The sequence below is a fragment of the Ruditapes philippinarum genome, unplaced genomic scaffold (assembly GCF_026571515.1).
Source record: "Ruditapes philippinarum isolate M1 unplaced genomic scaffold, ASM2657151v2 ctg8965_1_1_1_1, whole genome shotgun sequence".
Taxonomy (NCBI): domain Eukaryota; kingdom Metazoa; phylum Mollusca; class Bivalvia; order Venerida; family Veneridae; genus Ruditapes; species Ruditapes philippinarum.
The window spans coordinates 7,087-25,556 of NW_026857213.1; the positions used below are offsets into that span (position 1 = coordinate 7,087).

At 34.0% G+C, this 18,470-nt stretch overlaps 2 protein-coding genes and 1 long non-coding RNA gene across 4 annotated transcripts in view; all 3 read right to left on the reverse strand.

Moving 5' to 3' along the window:
• Positions 1 to 2,792: 2,792 nt before the first annotated feature.
• On the reverse strand, positions 2,793 to 5,358 carry LOC132749077 (ankyrin-1-like). The gene has a single exon (XM_060738758.1). It carries the CDS (start codon positions 5,353 to 5,355, stop codon positions 3,223 to 3,225), a length of 2,133 nt encoding a protein of 710 aa, XP_060594741.1. The 5' UTR covers positions 5,356 to 5,358; the 3' UTR covers positions 2,793 to 3,222.
• Positions 5,322 to 18,470, reverse strand: part of LOC132749079 (uncharacterized) — a 31,705-nt gene continuing 18,556 nt past the window's right edge. The window contains exons 1-6 of one of the 2 annotated variants that reach the window (XM_060738761.1): positions 9,750 to 10,761; positions 8,189 to 8,617; positions 7,908 to 7,979; positions 6,989 to 7,286; positions 6,490 to 6,540; positions 5,322 to 5,897 (exon numbers count right to left, since the gene is read on the reverse strand). In XM_060738761.1, coding sequence (XP_060594744.1) covers positions 5,410 to 5,897; positions 6,490 to 6,540; positions 6,989 to 7,286; positions 7,908 to 7,979; positions 8,189 to 8,590 — 1,311 coding nt within the window. In that variant the 5' untranslated portion in view covers positions 8,591 to 8,617; positions 9,750 to 10,761 and the 3' untranslated portion in view covers positions 5,322 to 5,409. Of the gene's footprint in view, positions 5,898 to 6,489; positions 6,541 to 6,988; positions 7,287 to 7,907; positions 7,980 to 8,188; positions 8,618 to 9,749; positions 10,762 to 18,470 lie in introns of those variants that run through there. The other variant, XM_060738760.1, reaches the window with a different exon arrangement.
• Positions 14,853 to 18,468, reverse strand: LOC132749082 (uncharacterized). The gene is made up of 3 exons (XR_009628365.1): positions 18,388 to 18,468; positions 17,832 to 17,997; positions 14,853 to 17,140 (listed from the first exon to the last, which is right to left on the reverse strand). It is a non-coding gene; the product is annotated as an uncharacterized LOC132749082 (long non-coding RNA).

Here is an 18,470-nt window from a genome sequence, read left to right on the forward strand (position 1 = left end):
TGATTCGTGTTTTCCATTCCGATTGAAATTGATCTGAGTGGCCATTCGAAGGCTCTTTCAAGACATATGTACAGAAAAATGGGATTGCAAGTTTGCATAAGAGTAGCATTGAAAAGATCATTTGCTTAACAATTTGATGACAACATTGTAGAAACTAATATGATCAAACTAGGGGTTATATGCATTCTTCCACCTCAGTCATCGCATCACTTTCATACAAAATGAAAACAGAATTAAGCTGTGTGTCCTCTTTTGACGTCTCTGAGAAAAAATCATTGCATTGCTTTTCATAGATATAATCTGACTTAAAAAAATCCAAGCATTCGAGGCGTTTACTTGTATGTTCCTCCTGGCCTAATTTCCTAAGCATTTCAAGCGCTTTCTTGTCAGTATTTGGGTTCTTGAAAAGCAAGAAATGAAGCTATATCGAATATTGTGTATCTGAATTTGAATGGCATAAATTGTGTCCAAAATTATCTAATGTTTATCACTAACATATACTACTTTAAACGTAATACGATTAATAATCTCTATATAACGCATAATTCCTCTTTAAGAGTATAACGTGCAGTTGGGTGCTTAAATAAGAAGTAAATAAAAGGAGAAGTTTAGTGGAAAATCATCTTAAAAATGCGTTTTAGGAATGAATGATGGTGTCGGTCGTGCATACGGAAAGTGTGTGTCCGGTATCAGTCCGAGTTGTATAATCTTCGGTAAGTCAAGCTCATCATTCATTTTTCTCCCTGATGCATACGATGGTCTCATTGGTCTCCCGTGCATCAAAAATATATAATCACAAAAAACGACTTGCATAGATATTTAGAATCATTCAGTGAATTACTGAATTCAAAATTTATAGGTGACCTTTTCGTTGATAGTACCATTTAAGGACATGAATGTTAACATGTCCGTGGTCCGTACTCTCAGTGCCTGATAGGGCGAAAGGACCCTCATTACATACATACATACATACATACATACATACATACATACATACATACATACATACATACATACATACATACATACATACATACATACATACATACATACTTTATAATTCTTAGGTTCCTTGCATTTTGAAAGATAAAAGACCTGTCTGAGTTTTCGTTTTGCTTTCAATGAAATACTCAGAGAAATATAGAACCGTATTGCTATAGGCGAATTACAAGAGTTTTGAAAGTAGTTTTTCATGCAGGTCATATAATATGTTTTTGAAGAGTTCTTTCAGGTAATACTATTTACAGTTACCTTGGAACTTTGACATTAGGTACATTTCATTAATTCTTGACATGTTGTGTTGTAGGTGGCAGCGATGGGACGTTCTGGCCTCAGAACCTTATTGTGTAGGAGACGAAGATATGGCTCAACTCAGTCAGGAAGTGACAGCGCCATGGGTGCGGGTCAGAATACGGGAACACCCGATGGTAACCCAGATGACAGCCTGGGCCTCTACGAAGACGATGAAGGTGATCTTGTTGCAGATGGTTGAACTCTTCCGAGGTGGCTGGTCACTGACGATCACAACAACAGCATTGTTAACACAAGATTTAAGTCATATTTCTTATGCAAAACACATAGTTTATAGTTACAATTGGTAATATGTAATAAAGATTGAACTTTTCTTGTTTGAATTGCCTGATTACATAATCAATCTTGGAGAATATTTTAAATTGATTTCATGTGTTTGAAATATTTCCTGTTAAAATATTGATCTAAATTTGAGCTCAGTGCTTTATTAAAGGTTTTAAACTTAACTACGACTTTCTCCTTTGTGATGTATAATATGTATAGTTTTATATAATCCATTACATAGCCAACATCGTTAGCAACGTCACGTGTCCAAATCGTGACATATTTGATTAAGTGATATAACCAAGTATATAAATTCAGCGATAACAGCAACGTCACATGCCTAGATCGTGACATTATAACGAACAGGCGTTGGCATTTAAACCGAGCCTAAGTGATTCCGGATGTGCCTGAATCCTAAAGTTCCTACTTCTGAGGTGTTGCCATCAACTCAGGGAAATTGGCGTCTACCAATCAGCTAGTAATTGTTCCTTTCTTCATTATAAATGAAAACAAAGTGATATGGTGAGCGTTTGTGATCGCTTTTCGTTCGGCGTCCGGCCGGCGTCATAAAACAACTTTAAGTGAGTGTCTACCAAGTTTGTTCAAATAAAAGCCCTTGGGTCAAAATTGGCCCTGCCCGCGGGGGTGGTCATGGATTTTCCTTACATGCATATAGTGAAAACAAAAGAAAACTCTTCTTTTAAAAGAGTCAAATTATTCTGACTCATTTGAGCGATTTAGAGCCATTATTGCCCCCTTGTTCTCATATGTGATTCTTTTAATAATATTGTTAATATTGCCTATGATTACAAAATTAATAAAGTCAAACGTAAAAACAATTTATTGCGACACCAAAATAAATAACTTTAAAATAGAAATCGTCCTTTGAAGAGACATCAATATACTTATATACATATTACATTTAAAATTTGCATTGACATTTAAAATTACATTACATTTAAACTCAAGAAATAACATATGTAGGTTAACCAGTTTTTCTTTGGCCGTATATCTTTTTTAAACATACCTCTTGTTAAGCCAGTGTCCTTGGTATTTTTTCTTTGGCATATCTAAAATATTTTGGATGTATCAATTTCAAACACCGAAGATGGGTCGAATTGCCTAAAGGTACAGCGCACAAGAAGAATAACAGTTACTATTGTCTCATTTTGCAGTTATTGTCCTTTAATGTTTGTTTTGGATATACTTTAAAAGACAGCAAATATTTACTTTAAACTTTATTGATGGTACATCATTTTTAGGAAGTTTTTACCTTTTCATTTTGGAATTACGTACGTAACATATTACATATAAAATTTGTATTTAAAATTACATTACATTTCAATTTTATTTCTACCAGAAACAAACTGAAGATGAAATAGAAGCATCAACTTGAAACATATCAAATAATGATAACAATGCCTGCTAAAAAGAGCAACATCTAATGAATGTAGTTACCAGTATGTCAAATAACAAATGTTTATCGTTGACTATTTAAAAAAAATTAATAATCGTTTGATCCTTCAGGATCATTCACACCAATCTTTGAAGTGTTGAAGACTGAATACTCCGCTCAGCTAGAGGCATAAAAGATGTTTCACATTGGAACAGACAAAAAACCCGAGCTTGCGATTTTCATTTTTGTTTTTAGTTTTCGTTCTCATAGTTGTCGAAGGCTATCCCTATCCCAGATTGTTCTACAAAGTAAGGGTCAGATTGTTGTATTGCCTCCAAACACTTTGACAAATTTTTGGTTCTTATAGTCGAGGCTTTAAGTAGGTTTATAACTGTCTCGCCTTTCTTTGTCACCATACGTACATCTACTTGCCGCACCTTCAGTAGTTCGGCGATGATATCATAATTTGCTGTTTTGCATGCAAGGTGAAGAGGGGTGTATCCGCGTTTGTCTGCTTGATTGACGATAACTTGTTGCCGCTGACACAGTAGCTGGACAATCTCCAATTCTGCTTTATAAACCGCAGCATGTAATGGTGTATACCCATTTTTCTCAGATAAATTTGGATCTGCAACATCCAGAAGCAATTGAACGAGTGCAGTTTTTCCATATACTGCTGCAAGATAGAGGGATGTCCTTCCATATTTATCTTTCATATTAGGGTCAACACCAACCTCTTTCAGAACTCGAAATATGTTTTGGTTATCTTTAACTACAGCTATATGATACAAAGACATGCCTTTTGAAATGGGCTTAAAATTATGAGACATTTGTGAAGCTCCGGAAGAAATGTCCTTTTCAAGAATTTCTTTCAATATTTTGGAATGTCCAAGAACAGCCGCTGATTGACACGGATAGTCATTTTTATGGTCGCGTATGTTGACATCTGCCCCATTGTTAAGTAATAGTTGCACTAAATCGGTATGCCCCATGTCTGCTGCAATGTGCAAAGGTGTTCGCTGAAACTTTCCACCGTTTACATTCACAACCGCCCCATGGTTTAAAAGCACGCGGCACATTTCCACTTGGTTCCATATCACAGCTTTATCAAGAGCAGATACATTATTCTTGTTTCTATAATTGACATCAACACCACTCCTGAGCAGGCATTTAGCAAGGTCGACAGAACCTCTTTTAGCTGCTGTGATTAATGGACTATTTCCATGTTGAATATGTGAAGGGAAATCAGATCCGTTCTGGTTCTGTAACAAAAATTCTAACATTTCTAAATCTTCATTGACCGTTGCTATTTGTAAGGCATCTTCATTTGCTCCCATACCATGACGAACTAGTTTCTGTACTAAATTTTTGTTTCTATCTCTCGTAGCTAGAAGCAAAGATATATATTTTTCATTTTCATTCAGAACTGACCTGTTTAGACATTCTTGAACCAAAAGATCATTTCTCCTTGCCAAAAGGATAGATGGCAGACACATTCCCATTTCATTTTGGTCAAACGTGATGCAAAATCTAGTCTTTAATATTTCAAATGCGTAGACCAGTGTTTTATTTACACGTTTATCCTTTCCTCCTTTCACCCGTAAGTTTTCGACAAACTTTTTAATGAAATCCTTATTTTCGAATGCGTCATGTTTAAGTACTGAATTGCTCATCAGGAAGTGTGAGCATATTCTTGTGTTACCGATCCCGCCACATTTAACGCGAGGTTTAATAAAGAAATCATTGTCAAATGGGAAGTCTTGTGTATCATCTTCTGTCATATGTAACAACTGGTTAAACTTCTCAATGAGCCCATTGAATTGGTATTCTTCAATATGTATGATCAGGTCGTCTTTGAAACAAGGTAGGGTGGTCTTGACGTATTTCATTAAGAAATCTTTAGATGCATGCTTTATAATGGCATCAGCATATTCTCTGGCACAAACAATTCCGACTACATCACTTATCACACTATGACTGAACGAGTATTCACCTGTCTTAGTACTAAACACTAGAAATTCGTCCCTATGGCTCTCCAAGCATTTCTTTATTTCTTTTGCCTTCTTATGAAACGGATACCCAAATTCTTCTCCTAGCTTCTGTAATTGTTTTCTGTTATCACCAATATTGAAATTGTTTATCGCAAGTTTCCCTGGTGTCTTCACCCAAACAAGAACCAATGGCATAAATTTGTCTTCATCCTTAGAAATATCTTGAATACAATTCTGAAAAAACTCAAGAGGGGAGGAAAAGAATTCAATACCTTTGTCGAACAAAATGTCTGAAGATGCAAACATGGACGCGCATTCTGGAAATCCAACAGTAAGAACTTTGTTTGATGTCCTGGTAACCCTTTCCCACCGTGTTTCAATGGATTCATGCATGTATGAATTCGTTTCAATTTTCCTTTTGTTTTTCATAAGATGTGCTTTCAGAATTTAATACTTCTCCTCTGGGGTTAATCTGGAAGAAAATAGAATGGTGACATTTTTCCCATTGAACATATCAGCTCGATTCTGCAGTTTTTCATTTGCTTCTTGCATTATATAATGGCGAGTAGTTATCACAAATGACAACTTTCTTTGATTGGCTGCATTACGTATGTCAATAAGGAAAACTTCCCACTTTTTTAACAGATTTTCGTCTAGAACAGCATTTCCAAATATATCGTCAATCAACACAGCAGTGTAAACACCTAAATCTACTAATCTCCAATCATCCGGGCTAGTTAACCGTAAGAGTTTACTTTCATGAGCCATGTCCATTAACAGACAGTTCGCCATTACAGTTTTTCCATCTCCTGGATGACCACTAAGTATAGCTATTCCTGATGTTTTAAGTTGTTTGCTGGCTTCTGTGTAAATATTGGTTCTAACATAATATTCCATATTGCCTTTCGCATCATCAAAATACATCTGTGATGAATCTAAAATGTATCAGTCCAATGATAAGAAACACATTTAGGTACAATAAATTAATTATATCTATAGACAAAGGCAATTTCGTGTTGTGAGCATAGTCTTTATACCCTAAAAAGTATCATTTATTTAGTTCAATTCGTTCTTCATGCATTATTTCACTTAGGGATCGTACACCGCTTTATGTGGAATAGACCAGTTAAGGCTCAATGATCGATGCCGTTTGAACTGTAGATTCATTTCACCATTTACATGTTAAATTGGCTAGTTCTGCTTAAGCTGGTATAAGGAGGAGCGAACATTATCTTGTACCTACCCCTACCGTCCCTTAACAGAGATTGCATCATTAAATTTTACAATTTTGCCGTTTTTGGACGATCTTTAGGATTACATTTTTTCTTAGACAAGACGTATTATTAGGAAGGACAATAGATCATTCAATTTGTTGTAGTTGTCATAATAAAATATCTAAGAGACTACTCTTTCAAAACAAGAATGATATCGTTATCACACAAATAACACGACTACTCTTCACATATATGCTCGATTAAGAAAATTTAAACATAACATTTTATAGAAAATATTTCAAGAAAGCCATACCATAAAGATTTTTCTGTTCAGGTGTCATCCTCAAACTGAAGTGTTCTGAAACTTAAAAGTATATTTCTATTAATCAATATCGCGTATTTCATCATGTAGATGCTTTATTCTGCATCTACACCGACCAAGACAAATGTAAAGAAAACGACTGCATGATCATCATAGTATGTACCGCAAAAATTTACTCAAGATGCTTTGTAATACATTATTTTATGACGGGAAGTTCCTGCAAATATTAATGCTACATTTATCGTAAGCACGTTTTACTGTTATTCTACTATTAATGTTAATATTTTGATAGAAAAAAATCAACATGCCAGAGCGTCTTTGGGTAGGGAGGTGGCTTTACCCCATGCCAAAATGAACCGCGCCTGATAACTATATTAACGCGTTATCAGCATGAGCATGGAATTTTATGGCATTTTCTGTTTTTATGAATTCATATAACACTCGTGAAGTGGAGCTACAACAATGTTTTTCACTTGATAGTATAACTTACTGTTTTTGGGAATACTTTTAACATGCTTTAAAACTTCATCATGTTTATCCGACATTTCTACCCGTTGTTGCCTGTTCTCTAAGGATAGGGTCTCAATGTTTGTATTAAGATCTTTTATTTCGTTTGATATTATCTCTATATCTCTAGTTTGTGCACTGTCCATCTGATGCCATTGATCTATCTCTTGCTGGTAGCGTTTATCGGCTTCCTCATCAAGTGGGGCTGTTTTCATATTGTCTAGTTCTAATTGAAGATTTGGTATACCGTTTTGAAGATGAGAATTTAGCCTTATCAGAACCTGTAATTAGAATCATTATCAAGTTATCATACTCGTTAGATACTGTTGCAACTATTTCAATTTTGCCGTTTTGGGCTTCCTTTAGGGATTCTTATTTTCTCTATTCTATAAGATCATGTCGGTAGCACAGCAATGTCGATAGTCTATTGTAAAGCGATATTATTTCACAGTTAAATGAGTAAATATAATATATGGCTATGTACGAAAGCTGAATTTAATTGAAAGTAAGTATTATATTTTGTAACAAATTTATGACGAGATTCATTTCCTTGTAAATTACTGGACGATAAGTCGAAATAATGACATTGAAAATACTAGTATTTTCCCATCGAAAGGTTTTGTGTCTCGTAATAATGATATATGCATGTGCTTTTTTCTGTTTTACTTGTTTTGTTTGATTTTTCTGAAGTTGTTCATTTAAAGCCAGTTTCCGTTGAATACTTAACAATGCAAACCTCACACCTTTCTGTCCAGCTCTGGGATTTTCATCAATTTAATTTATATTTTAATGTTCTGCTAAAATATTGATATTCCCAATAAAATGTCCCATCATCTAACTTGTATTTATTAAAAGTTTTTGCAATATAACATTGCAATTATTTACAATGATAACGATCATACCTGCACTATGTCTGTCCATTTCGTGTTGAAGTCGTTTTCTGTTAATGTAGATGTTGAAGATGTATGAGCAAACTGGAAAAAATCCCTTTTTATTTAAATTAAATGCAATACATTTGTCTTATAAAATATTAATTATATTAATTTTACTTTCCCTAAGCTAGTAAGTGATTTGAAATTGTTCATTCACCTGAAAGTTACATTGTATTCGTCAGTTTAAGTACACAAGTGAATTATAAAGTTTTTACTAAAGTCTTGTATCAAAAGAAATTTTGGGGTTTTACCTCATTACGATATGCCTTGAAACGCACTAGGTCTGCTTCAATGGAGGTATCAGTCGGTGCTGGCGGTGCTGACCAGCATGGATCGTTGCTTTTTTGCAACCCACAAATATTCCTTAGTAAACAAGATAGTAAGGAAATATCAAAACTTGCTGATGTTGGGGCATTGGATGAGATCAACAAATATTGTTGTTTGTTGATGATGTTTCTCTTTGAAAGAAACGCTAATGTTCCCTGGTGTTGCTTCAGACATGCTGCCAAAGGAGATGCTTTCTCGTCAAAGCTTTTTCTGAGAACCATTGCCCCGCCGTCGACCAGTAAGACTTGAATCCGCAAGTAATACATCTTTTTTCCTGTGTTCATTTTTGTTAAAGATCTGTCATTCGAATGAAACCCATCTCGCATTAAATGAATATTTTGATGGCATCCACCCTGAATAATGAAATATGAAATCGAGTTCAGTTTTCCTTGTGATCTCAAATTGAAATACTCATCATTGAAGAAAAACAACAATTATATAAATAATTATTTTTTTAAGCATGAACAAATGCAAAAGAACTAAGCATGTCCTTTTAAAAGGCTAAACGTGTATCATTTGCGTTTTTTCCTCAATAATTAAACAATTTAAACACAATTTTGAACTCAGATATCAACGTGTATGTAATGTTTGTTTTATGATATTAATCAGATAAATGCAGACGACTTTATCAAAAAATAAACATATCTGCAAAATTATCTCTTTTTAAAAATGTATACACCAATATTTTAACATGCTAGAAAAATGTTATTTCCCTATACTCGATTAAATTTTAAAACGCAACAGAGCAATGCTAAGTTGCACAAATAAAAAGTTAAACAATTTTTTACATACGCTTTATCTGATAAGAGAGCATGCGAAACATGTTAATCAGTTATACTAGTTTTATTTATATAATATTTTATCTTTACCATGGGTACACCCGATAAGCTATGTTAGATAGACTCGTAAAGCTATCTAATGAAATATTGTTAAATCTGGCATATTTTCTACATTTAAGTTTAATACAAACAGCTAGGAAATAGACATTCAGTTTGCAAAATTAAAATGATAAACCATTTATTCTTAACTTTTATCTGTTACCAGTGTCACGAATACTGAATTCTTGTTTTTCTTGTTTCATATATGGCCAATAAAGTGGTGGTTTAAGTGGTAGCAAAATTACGATGTTATACATAGGGTAAAGCAGACTACTATTTCAAAATACAAAATGGCGACTGCACCGTCAATATTATGTAAACAACCAATAGCCGTTTGGACAGAAATAACGGAAAGTAGCATTTTATTAAAACAATGTCCAGTTTTTCTTACAAAACGAAAAACAATCAGCAAAAACAGACAAGAAACATGAGGGTATTCAGTGTAATAGGATATACATTGCACACAAACTAATCATTTATAAACGCTTAACTAAACAATCCTATAGCAAAATCTAGTTTCTTTTTTGATATGGGGCATTTTTCATTTCACAGTGCAATACAATTTACGAATATTATTCGATATATTTCATTTCACAAACATAAATACCTTTAGATTGTTTGATTAATCCATTTTATGTCCTTTTAGTTTGTTATTTTATCAATTCAACATTCAATCAGTAGATTGCAGGGAAAGCCCCTATTATCTACCGAACGTTTTTGATTGGATTGCTTTTTTACACCGCAGGTTACATACACTGATAGAAGTCTTATTTCTTTTTTATAATTAAACATAAAATCACAATATCAAGTCAGCTTAGAGATATAATATCCTGCACTATATTTCTAAACATACTGTTAAATTATATTTTTATTATATTCCTTCCAAATTCATTTTTTATTTATTAAAAAAGCTATTTCATATTGTGAATTCAAGACACATTGACCTGATTTTAAAGTTTTCTTGCGTATTTTTTTTACATTATTGAACAAGTTCACGGTTAGACTGAAAAGGTATTTTGGCACAAGTACAGTACAGCTAAAAACGTTGTTCTTTTATTTATTTTTTTTCCAAATTGAAATCTGATCCCAAAAGTCGCAGCACCGTGAACTATTAGTATTATTACATTTACTTGTATTCTAATTATAGTGTTAATGCAATTAGAATTTAGTTCTATAAAAAGAACTCTAAATTAAGATATTCGTGACATGTTTTCGATTTATCCAATTTAAGATAATTTTAAATTGAAACTGGTATTTTTGATAAAAAATTTATATATTATGAGAAGACTAAACAAAGTTTACATAATTTAACTTATCTTTTTAGTAGAAAAAATTTGATTTTTTAAAGATATACTTGATATTATGTGCAATCAATATATGCAAAATCTTACCCCAATGCATTGTTAGTATTAACGATCGACGATATATATACAGCTAAAACAAATTATTCTACCGAGGTCCGGAGTACTTGGTGTGCGTAATTTAGTCATATCGGAGGGTGTCACAAAAAGCGACTAACTCCAGCACGATCATTGTAGAGACAGATGGGTAAGCTCTTCATACGTATTTGTGCATTATAGTTCACAAAAGTACTGAATATAAACTGAATATTATAATAAAAATAAAAGGTACATATCATTATTGCCCGATCATTACCCTCATTACATATACTATGCATGAGCGAAGCACAGGAATATAATAATCTGGTCGTGCGTGATAGGGGACTTAGTAGTACCCAGGGCTCATTAAGACCTCACTTTTTTCATAATACTAATATGCATAAGTTTTTTAATTAAAATCACTAGATTTATCTATTTGCCAAGTATTTCTAAATAACACATGTCTTGCAAATTAATATTTTTGTTCAAAAATATAATGAATATGTCTGTTTGTAAATAATGAAAATGTTTGGTCCCAAAATTGGTCACATCAACGTCAACGTTTGGTCACTCTGTCGTTACCTGCATGTCAAAGTCTACTTTATCAACGTCATCAATTCCTCTTGCCCGAACACTTTATATGAACCGTGTCACGACAAAACCAACATTGTGCGTTTGCGACCAGCATGGATCCAGACCAGCACGCGCAGTCTGATCAGGATCCTTGCTGTTCGCTATCAGTTTCTCTACTTGTTATAGAGTTGGTAAGCGAACAGCATGGATCCTGATCAGACTACGCGGATGCGCAGGCTGGTCTGGATCCATGTTGGTTGCAAACCCACTATCATGACTATGTTGGTTTTGTCGTGACGCGGCTCATATGTAGTTATACTAGTAGTTTGCTCTTCTGTAACAGAACGCTGCATTGTGAAATACGAGGGACCCGTACCAAAAGGAAAGGTTTGCCGTAAATTCGCCGCAACTTTGCCGCAAATTCGCTGCAAACCTTTTAGTTCGCCAAAACACTGTGTCAAGTGTTTGCCAGATATCGCCACTAGTGGCAACTCTGTGGCAAACATTTGGCGACTTTGCGGCGAATTCACCAGAATATTTAGTTGTTCGCCAAAAGTTTGCCAGAAACTTTCAGTGGAAAACTAATTTGCCAGAGATTGCCAGAATCTTTCTATCAAAAAAAAATATTCGCTGAAAGTTCACCAGAAACTTTTCTATAAAAACAAGTTTGCCAGATAATCGCCACAAACATATCAGTTCTGAAAGTTAATCCAACTTTGTTCAGTAAATAACTATTTTGCCAAGGAATTATATTATTATGCACATATAAAAAAAGTCCTTCATTTACCTACCTATAACCACGGATTTAAATGTCAATTAAAGTCCGTGCTATAACCTACCTACCTACCTACCCAACCTTATTTTAATGGGTCGGGAAGTGGAAACAAACAAATTTTTATTTTTTGCCTAAGAGTTATCAAATTGAAACATCATATGTATCATGGAGGGTATTGTAGTTCACAATAACAGTTAAAAAATTATAAGGTAGAAGACCCATAATGAAATCGGCAATCTTTGACAATTACCGCCATATCTCGCGATTTATCGTAACGAACTTCGTTTGTTTACGTATAAAGTCGGAATTCTAAAAATAGCGAATATCCCCGGTCACGTGGTAGTATTCCCCAAGAAAATGACGTAATTTCCGCAGATATCTAACATGGCGTCTTACAGCGTGATACGCTCGGTCGATTAAAAAAAATTGTAAAAAGATGCAGAAAACTCAAGTATTCCGACTTTATTATAGAACATAACTATAGTGCAGGTAACCAGTATTACGTGTCAACCAAACCAGCTCTACAAGACATCAACTCTTCCTTAATCGGTTGATAATGAGGGTTGGAAAGAGGGAAGAAGAATCGTTGAGTTTGGCGTGTTACGGTCAAACCTAAGATTTTGTAAAAAATGTAGACTTGGACCAGTTGGCTACCATTAACAGCACTGATTAACTTTTGACAACATGTTAGGTGAATTTAAACAGGGAGTGTCTGGTTATTTGTATGTGAAATGTCGAAACACAGAATGCGGTCATGTGAATTGTGTTCCCTATGGAAAAACACACAGACTCTAGTAGATTGAAGACCTGTGAAAGTTGGAATGCCATGTTTCGTTGTCAACACAAAATTAGGAACAGGTAAGTGATTAATGTATTGCATCATAGTTTACATTAAGTACTATATACTGATAATGAATTCATAGATGTAAGGTCTCGTACCAAAATGAATATATCGATACATTATGATTTATCAGTGTTTATTTACTTGTCTTCCAATGATGTGACATCATGTCAAACATGTAAAATTATGCGGACCAAATTTATGTTTCAGATTTATAAATAATTAATTTATTATACAGAATACATGTATCTTGTTTGTGTTGAGCTGTAAAAAACTACTCCTTATTGTGAAAGAAGTGGCTAGCCAAAAGTTCTAGCCGTACGTGACTCATATACTCCATATAATTTTGAAAAGTGCCGTACGGCTAGCCAATACAGTGTGTCCTGGCTAGTCGTACGTGACTCACGTACGGCTAGAACTTTTGGCTAGCCGTACGGCTAGCCACTTCCTATTGTGAAATGTTTTATAAACTTCCCTCTGAACTGTTTTAATTTCCCCAAAGTCACTGAGAAATTTGAAAAACAAATGATAAAACGTTGCTAAATTAAATCTTGCAACAACAGTCTGTGCGAAAGTCCGTCGGTCCTCGGTCCTGGCTGAATAAAAATCATGCGGTCCGAGAAAGATTCCTTTCCGTCAGTCCTCATGTCCGAATAAAATTTCAAAAAGTTAAAATATCAATGACCTGATTGATAACAAGTTCCCGGTGATGCAAAGAATTTATTAAAGAAGATATTGACCAACCTTAGATCTATTTTGTACCTGTCAAATAAATACCAGTCAACTCTGTCTTCAAAAAGTTTCATCAACAACGGTAAATTTTGCCGTAAATTACAGATTTGAAAATTTTGTTTTATGATGCCTGTTGAAATAGCCGATGAGTAACAATCTTAAAATAATCAAAAAATATTTAATCTAATGTAATCAAAACCAACAACAAGTAGAATTGTGAATGTTTCTGCAGGAAACAGACAAATTTTCAATTGTCACATATTTTCGCGATGCCGCTTTTTATAATTAAAAAAATCGTAACCAAAAGGAAACTTTGTTTTGTTAAAATGTGTGTAATAACACTTTAATGTAGTTTAAGAATTAAAATTACTAAAGATATTGTTCACATTAGTTGAGATGGAGCCATTACCAGTATGTGTTTGTCATATTACAATGAATATTTTCTTATGGGAGGGGGGTGTGTGGAGTGAATCTGGAAGAAAACAGCATAATGGTCTGATGATGTAGAGTTCTTGAAATTTTTTCAATCACTTTTATGGTACAGTGTATTTCATTTGGGACATAGATCTACTACCATTTTCCTGAATAAGCTTTTTAATTCTCTGTTCAAACTCCGACTCTCCAACCCCTAGCTTACTCTGCTAATATACATCATATTTGTCAACTGCATAAGTGCAGCAAAGATGGCTTAACATATTCAACGTGAACTGTGCTCCTACTTTTCTGTGCTTGGGAGTCCAAGGACTCCTCCTTTGAAAATCCTAGTGAGAACCCTGCTTAAGTTATTTCAATTGGTCAGCATCTTCTTATGTTTCTATATTGATGGTCTCACTAATTTAAAGAAAGACAATCATTTTTACATTCAACCGAGTTATTATAAAATAATGCTTGAAATGTCTGGGCCGGAAAAATATCATCCGGGCCGGAAATAAACCTAACCCTTACCAAAAAAAAGGCTCTCTGGTGAACATTGCGGCAAGTTTGCCGCAAACATTGCGGTGAGTTTGCGGTAAACTGCTTTCAGCAATTATTTACCATGCAAATGAGGTTTGCGGCAAATTTGCCGCAACTAATGAGGTTAGCGGCAAATTTGCCGCAAACTATAGGGGGCGGTAGCTTCTGTTTGCGGCAAATTTACTGCAAACCTCATTTGCATGGTAAAAGTTTGCAGATGTTCGCCAAAAGTTTGCGGCAAATTTGCAGCAAACTTCATTTGCATAGTAAGTTTGCGGAGGTTCGCCAGAAGCTTTTGGTAACACTGCGGCAAACTTCATTTGCATATTTGCCAGTTTCAGCAAATATGTTCTGGCGATATTTTGGCGAACATTTTTTTAAAGTTCTGGCGAACAATTTTTTTCAAACATTGGAATAATTAAAACTAGCTGAATTATAAGAAAACAAATACATATTGGTTTAACACATTTTTTCAATAGAAAATAAAAGAAATATTACAAACATATCAGTAGAATAAAATGAAATTTGATAAATTTGTAAAATAAAGAAATTAATTCCCCAGTTAAAAAAAGAGATAAATTTTACACACATTTTATTAGCAACTGATTCTATACATATTTGACTTTCATAAATTTCCTCTCTTTAGTTATGATGCTATCATGAATTGTTCATATTACTTAATTATCAATTAAAACAAGAGCCTATTGAACCAGGGTGATCCTCCCCCGACTAGGATTTGGACACAGAAAAGTATATCTTTTGAAGTTTCAGGGTTATGTCCCAGACAAAGTTCAAAGTCTCATAATTCCAAAATAGTTGTAAAATCACACTTCAAATAACGACGCTATGGGCCAGACACATTTTTGCTTCAAGGTCATGCTGTGACCTTGACCTTCAAGGTAATGACCCAAATGTTTCGTGTGACATATCATCTCAATATGGTGATCATTTCGGTGAAATAGTTGTAAAATCCGACTTCAAATAACGAATTTATGGGCTGGACACCATTTTGCTTCAATGTCATGTTGCGACCTTGACCTTCAAGGTATTGACCCAAATGGTGTGTGCAACACATCGTCTCAATATGGTGATCATTTCTGTGAAATAGTTGTAAAATCCGACATCAAATAACCAAGATATTGGCCGGACACAATTTTTGTTCAAGGTCATGGTGTGACCTTGAACTTCAAGGTAGCGACCCAAATGTTGCGGGCGACACGTCGTCTCAATATGGTGATCATTTCTGTGAAATAGTTTTAAAATCCAACTTGAAATAACAAAGTTATGGGCTGGACACGAATTCGGGTTCGTATGTACGTACAGACAGACGGACAGACAACCCGATGACTATATGCTCCCCGAAATTTTTTCGGGGAGCATAAAAACAATGTTTGACAATAGCTATTATTCAGCACATGTTGCAGTATTTCTTAGCACCAAAAATGGGAAATATAATATTGTTGTAAAAGCTAAAAATCAGAAAAGTTACAGTTTGAAATCTTCTATCTGGACAAAAAGTTTCATTCAAACATGAACTGGCATGGAATAACATACATACTTCGACATCCACTTAGACAAATCACTATTAATAACAATAAATACTAACAATAGCGTTATGTGTTATGCAAAAACAAACTAGACCAATAATGGCTTTTTCAAAATTGTAAAAATGAATCTCAAAAAATATATTTTGGTCTTATACAAACAACATATTTCATGGACATAATACCTTCAGATTTAAACTCATGCCATATAACATTATGATTGTGAGCAAAACAATATCTGACACGAACAATTATGGCTTTCAAAATTGTTAAAATTAATCACAACAATATATTTGGGTCTTATACAAACAACTAATTTTCATAGACATAATTTTTTTGTTTGTTTGTTTTGGGTTTTTACGTCACATCGACACAGTATAGGTCATATCGTGACGTTCAGGTGCCCTTCCTTGCATCATTTCAGGCACGAACGGGTATCTGAGTAGAACCACCGACGTTCAGTTAAGCTAGCTGGATAGCTTCCTCACATGAAAGAATCCAAAGTCCCTGTCGGGATTCCAAACCCACAGTGGTGAGGGGCAAGTGGTTTGAAGTCAATGACCTTAATCACTCGGCCACGGACGCCCCTCATAGACATAATAACTAAAGATTTAAACTAAATGTCTTTAGTCATGTCATATAACGATTGCAAGCAAAAAAAAAAACAGACTAGAGCAATAATGGCTTTTAAAATTGTAAAAATGAATCTTAACAATATTTTTGGGTCTTATACAAATATAGACATAATTATTAAAGATTAAAACTAAATGTCTTTAGTCATGTCATATAATGATTGCAAGCAAAACAAAAACTGACTAGAATAATAATGGCTTTCAAATGTGTAAAAATGAATCTTAACAATATATTTGGGTCTTATACAAACATAAACATAAAAACTGAAGAATAAAACTAAATGGCTTTAGTCATGTCATATAACAATTGCAAGCAAAAAAAAACTGACTAGACAATATTGTAAGTTTGCATGAAATTGGCTTGGCAATTTATGAGATGTTGTTTAAAGATCAAGTTTACGGAGGAATGATAGACAAAAAGCTCGCAATGTCACTTTGTAAGCTAAAAACGCACTACTTTACTCTTTCACTCTTCCAAGTTTCAGTGCCCTGGCCATTGTGTGTATTTTGGTGTTGACTGCTTTGGTGACTAAGCTACTCTCCATATTTAGTTTATTGATGCAGTACACTGAAAAAAAGAAGGTTTATTTTTCATTTACATGTTACCATGTTTATACTGAATAAAACTAGAACTATCACTGAAGGTGAATGATACCCCAAAACCCCACCTTGAAATAAAGTGGCAGTAATCTATTAGTAAAGCCCACCTACAAATGAAGAAAATAAACACCAAAGGCAATTATTATTTATTGGTCAATACACTGGTGCTGGCTTGATTTTAGAACTGTTTGAAAGAACAATGTTGACTAACCAGTCTTACTTGTATGCAAAACTCACTTTTTCAATTATACATCAATGACAGTGGTTAAAATATACACAGATACTTTTCTGACAAATTCTAAATCATTACTGACATGATAACTGAGAAAAACTAGAAATGTGTCAATAGGACACGGATGCCCCCACAAGCCACTGTTCTGTCAATCTTATGACTCTAGGTCAAATAGTTTTTGGACTACATGTGCCACAAGTTGAAAACTTAAAATCAACAAAGGGCCATAATTCTGTTAAATTTGGTTGCAGCAAAAATTACTTTATTACCATCTACACATTAAGTTTGTTAATCCCTGGAAGTTTAAGCAAAATCTGCCATCCGGTTAAAGAGGAGTTTTGTTCACAAGATTTTGGGACGAACTGACAAGTGCAACGTTATATGCTCCCACATTGTGGGGGCATAAAAATAATCTTATTTTACTTACATGTTAAACTGTCAAATCCTCTTTTGTGCCAGGCAGTATCTACTGAATTGGACATACCACTGCTGGTTTTACAGGGAAATTTCGGGGAAAGTCTTAATCTGCTGTGAGGTTTTTCAAGATGTGGACCACTTCTGATTTGTTTTCAACCTTTGACTGTCTGTGAGAACTGTAATTGTAAAAATATTTCAAAAATATTTTCTGTAATTTAAAATTCATCTTTAAACATAATATTGACAAATATTGAGAAACTACACCAATGAATTGACAATAACTTATTTATAATTAATGTAACACAATGTTCATACTAGAATTAGTTTTGTTAATTATTATTTATAATTAATGCTGATTGCACGACTTTTTCCTGACCAATTTTAGTAATCACTTTTATGAAATAATTCGGACTGCATATCGATTATTCATCACATGAAGACACATCAAATTGTTTCTATTGAAGACGACCCCAAATAGCATTACAAAATTATCACAGTATTATCATTTTAATTGCTACACCATGATTATAAATATATATAAAAAAACCTCATAGATTTCAACTTACAGTTTAATAGCAATTTTTGTTTGATGTATTGTTGAGGATTGTTCATCACAATTGTATAAATCTGACCATTCACTGTCATTTTG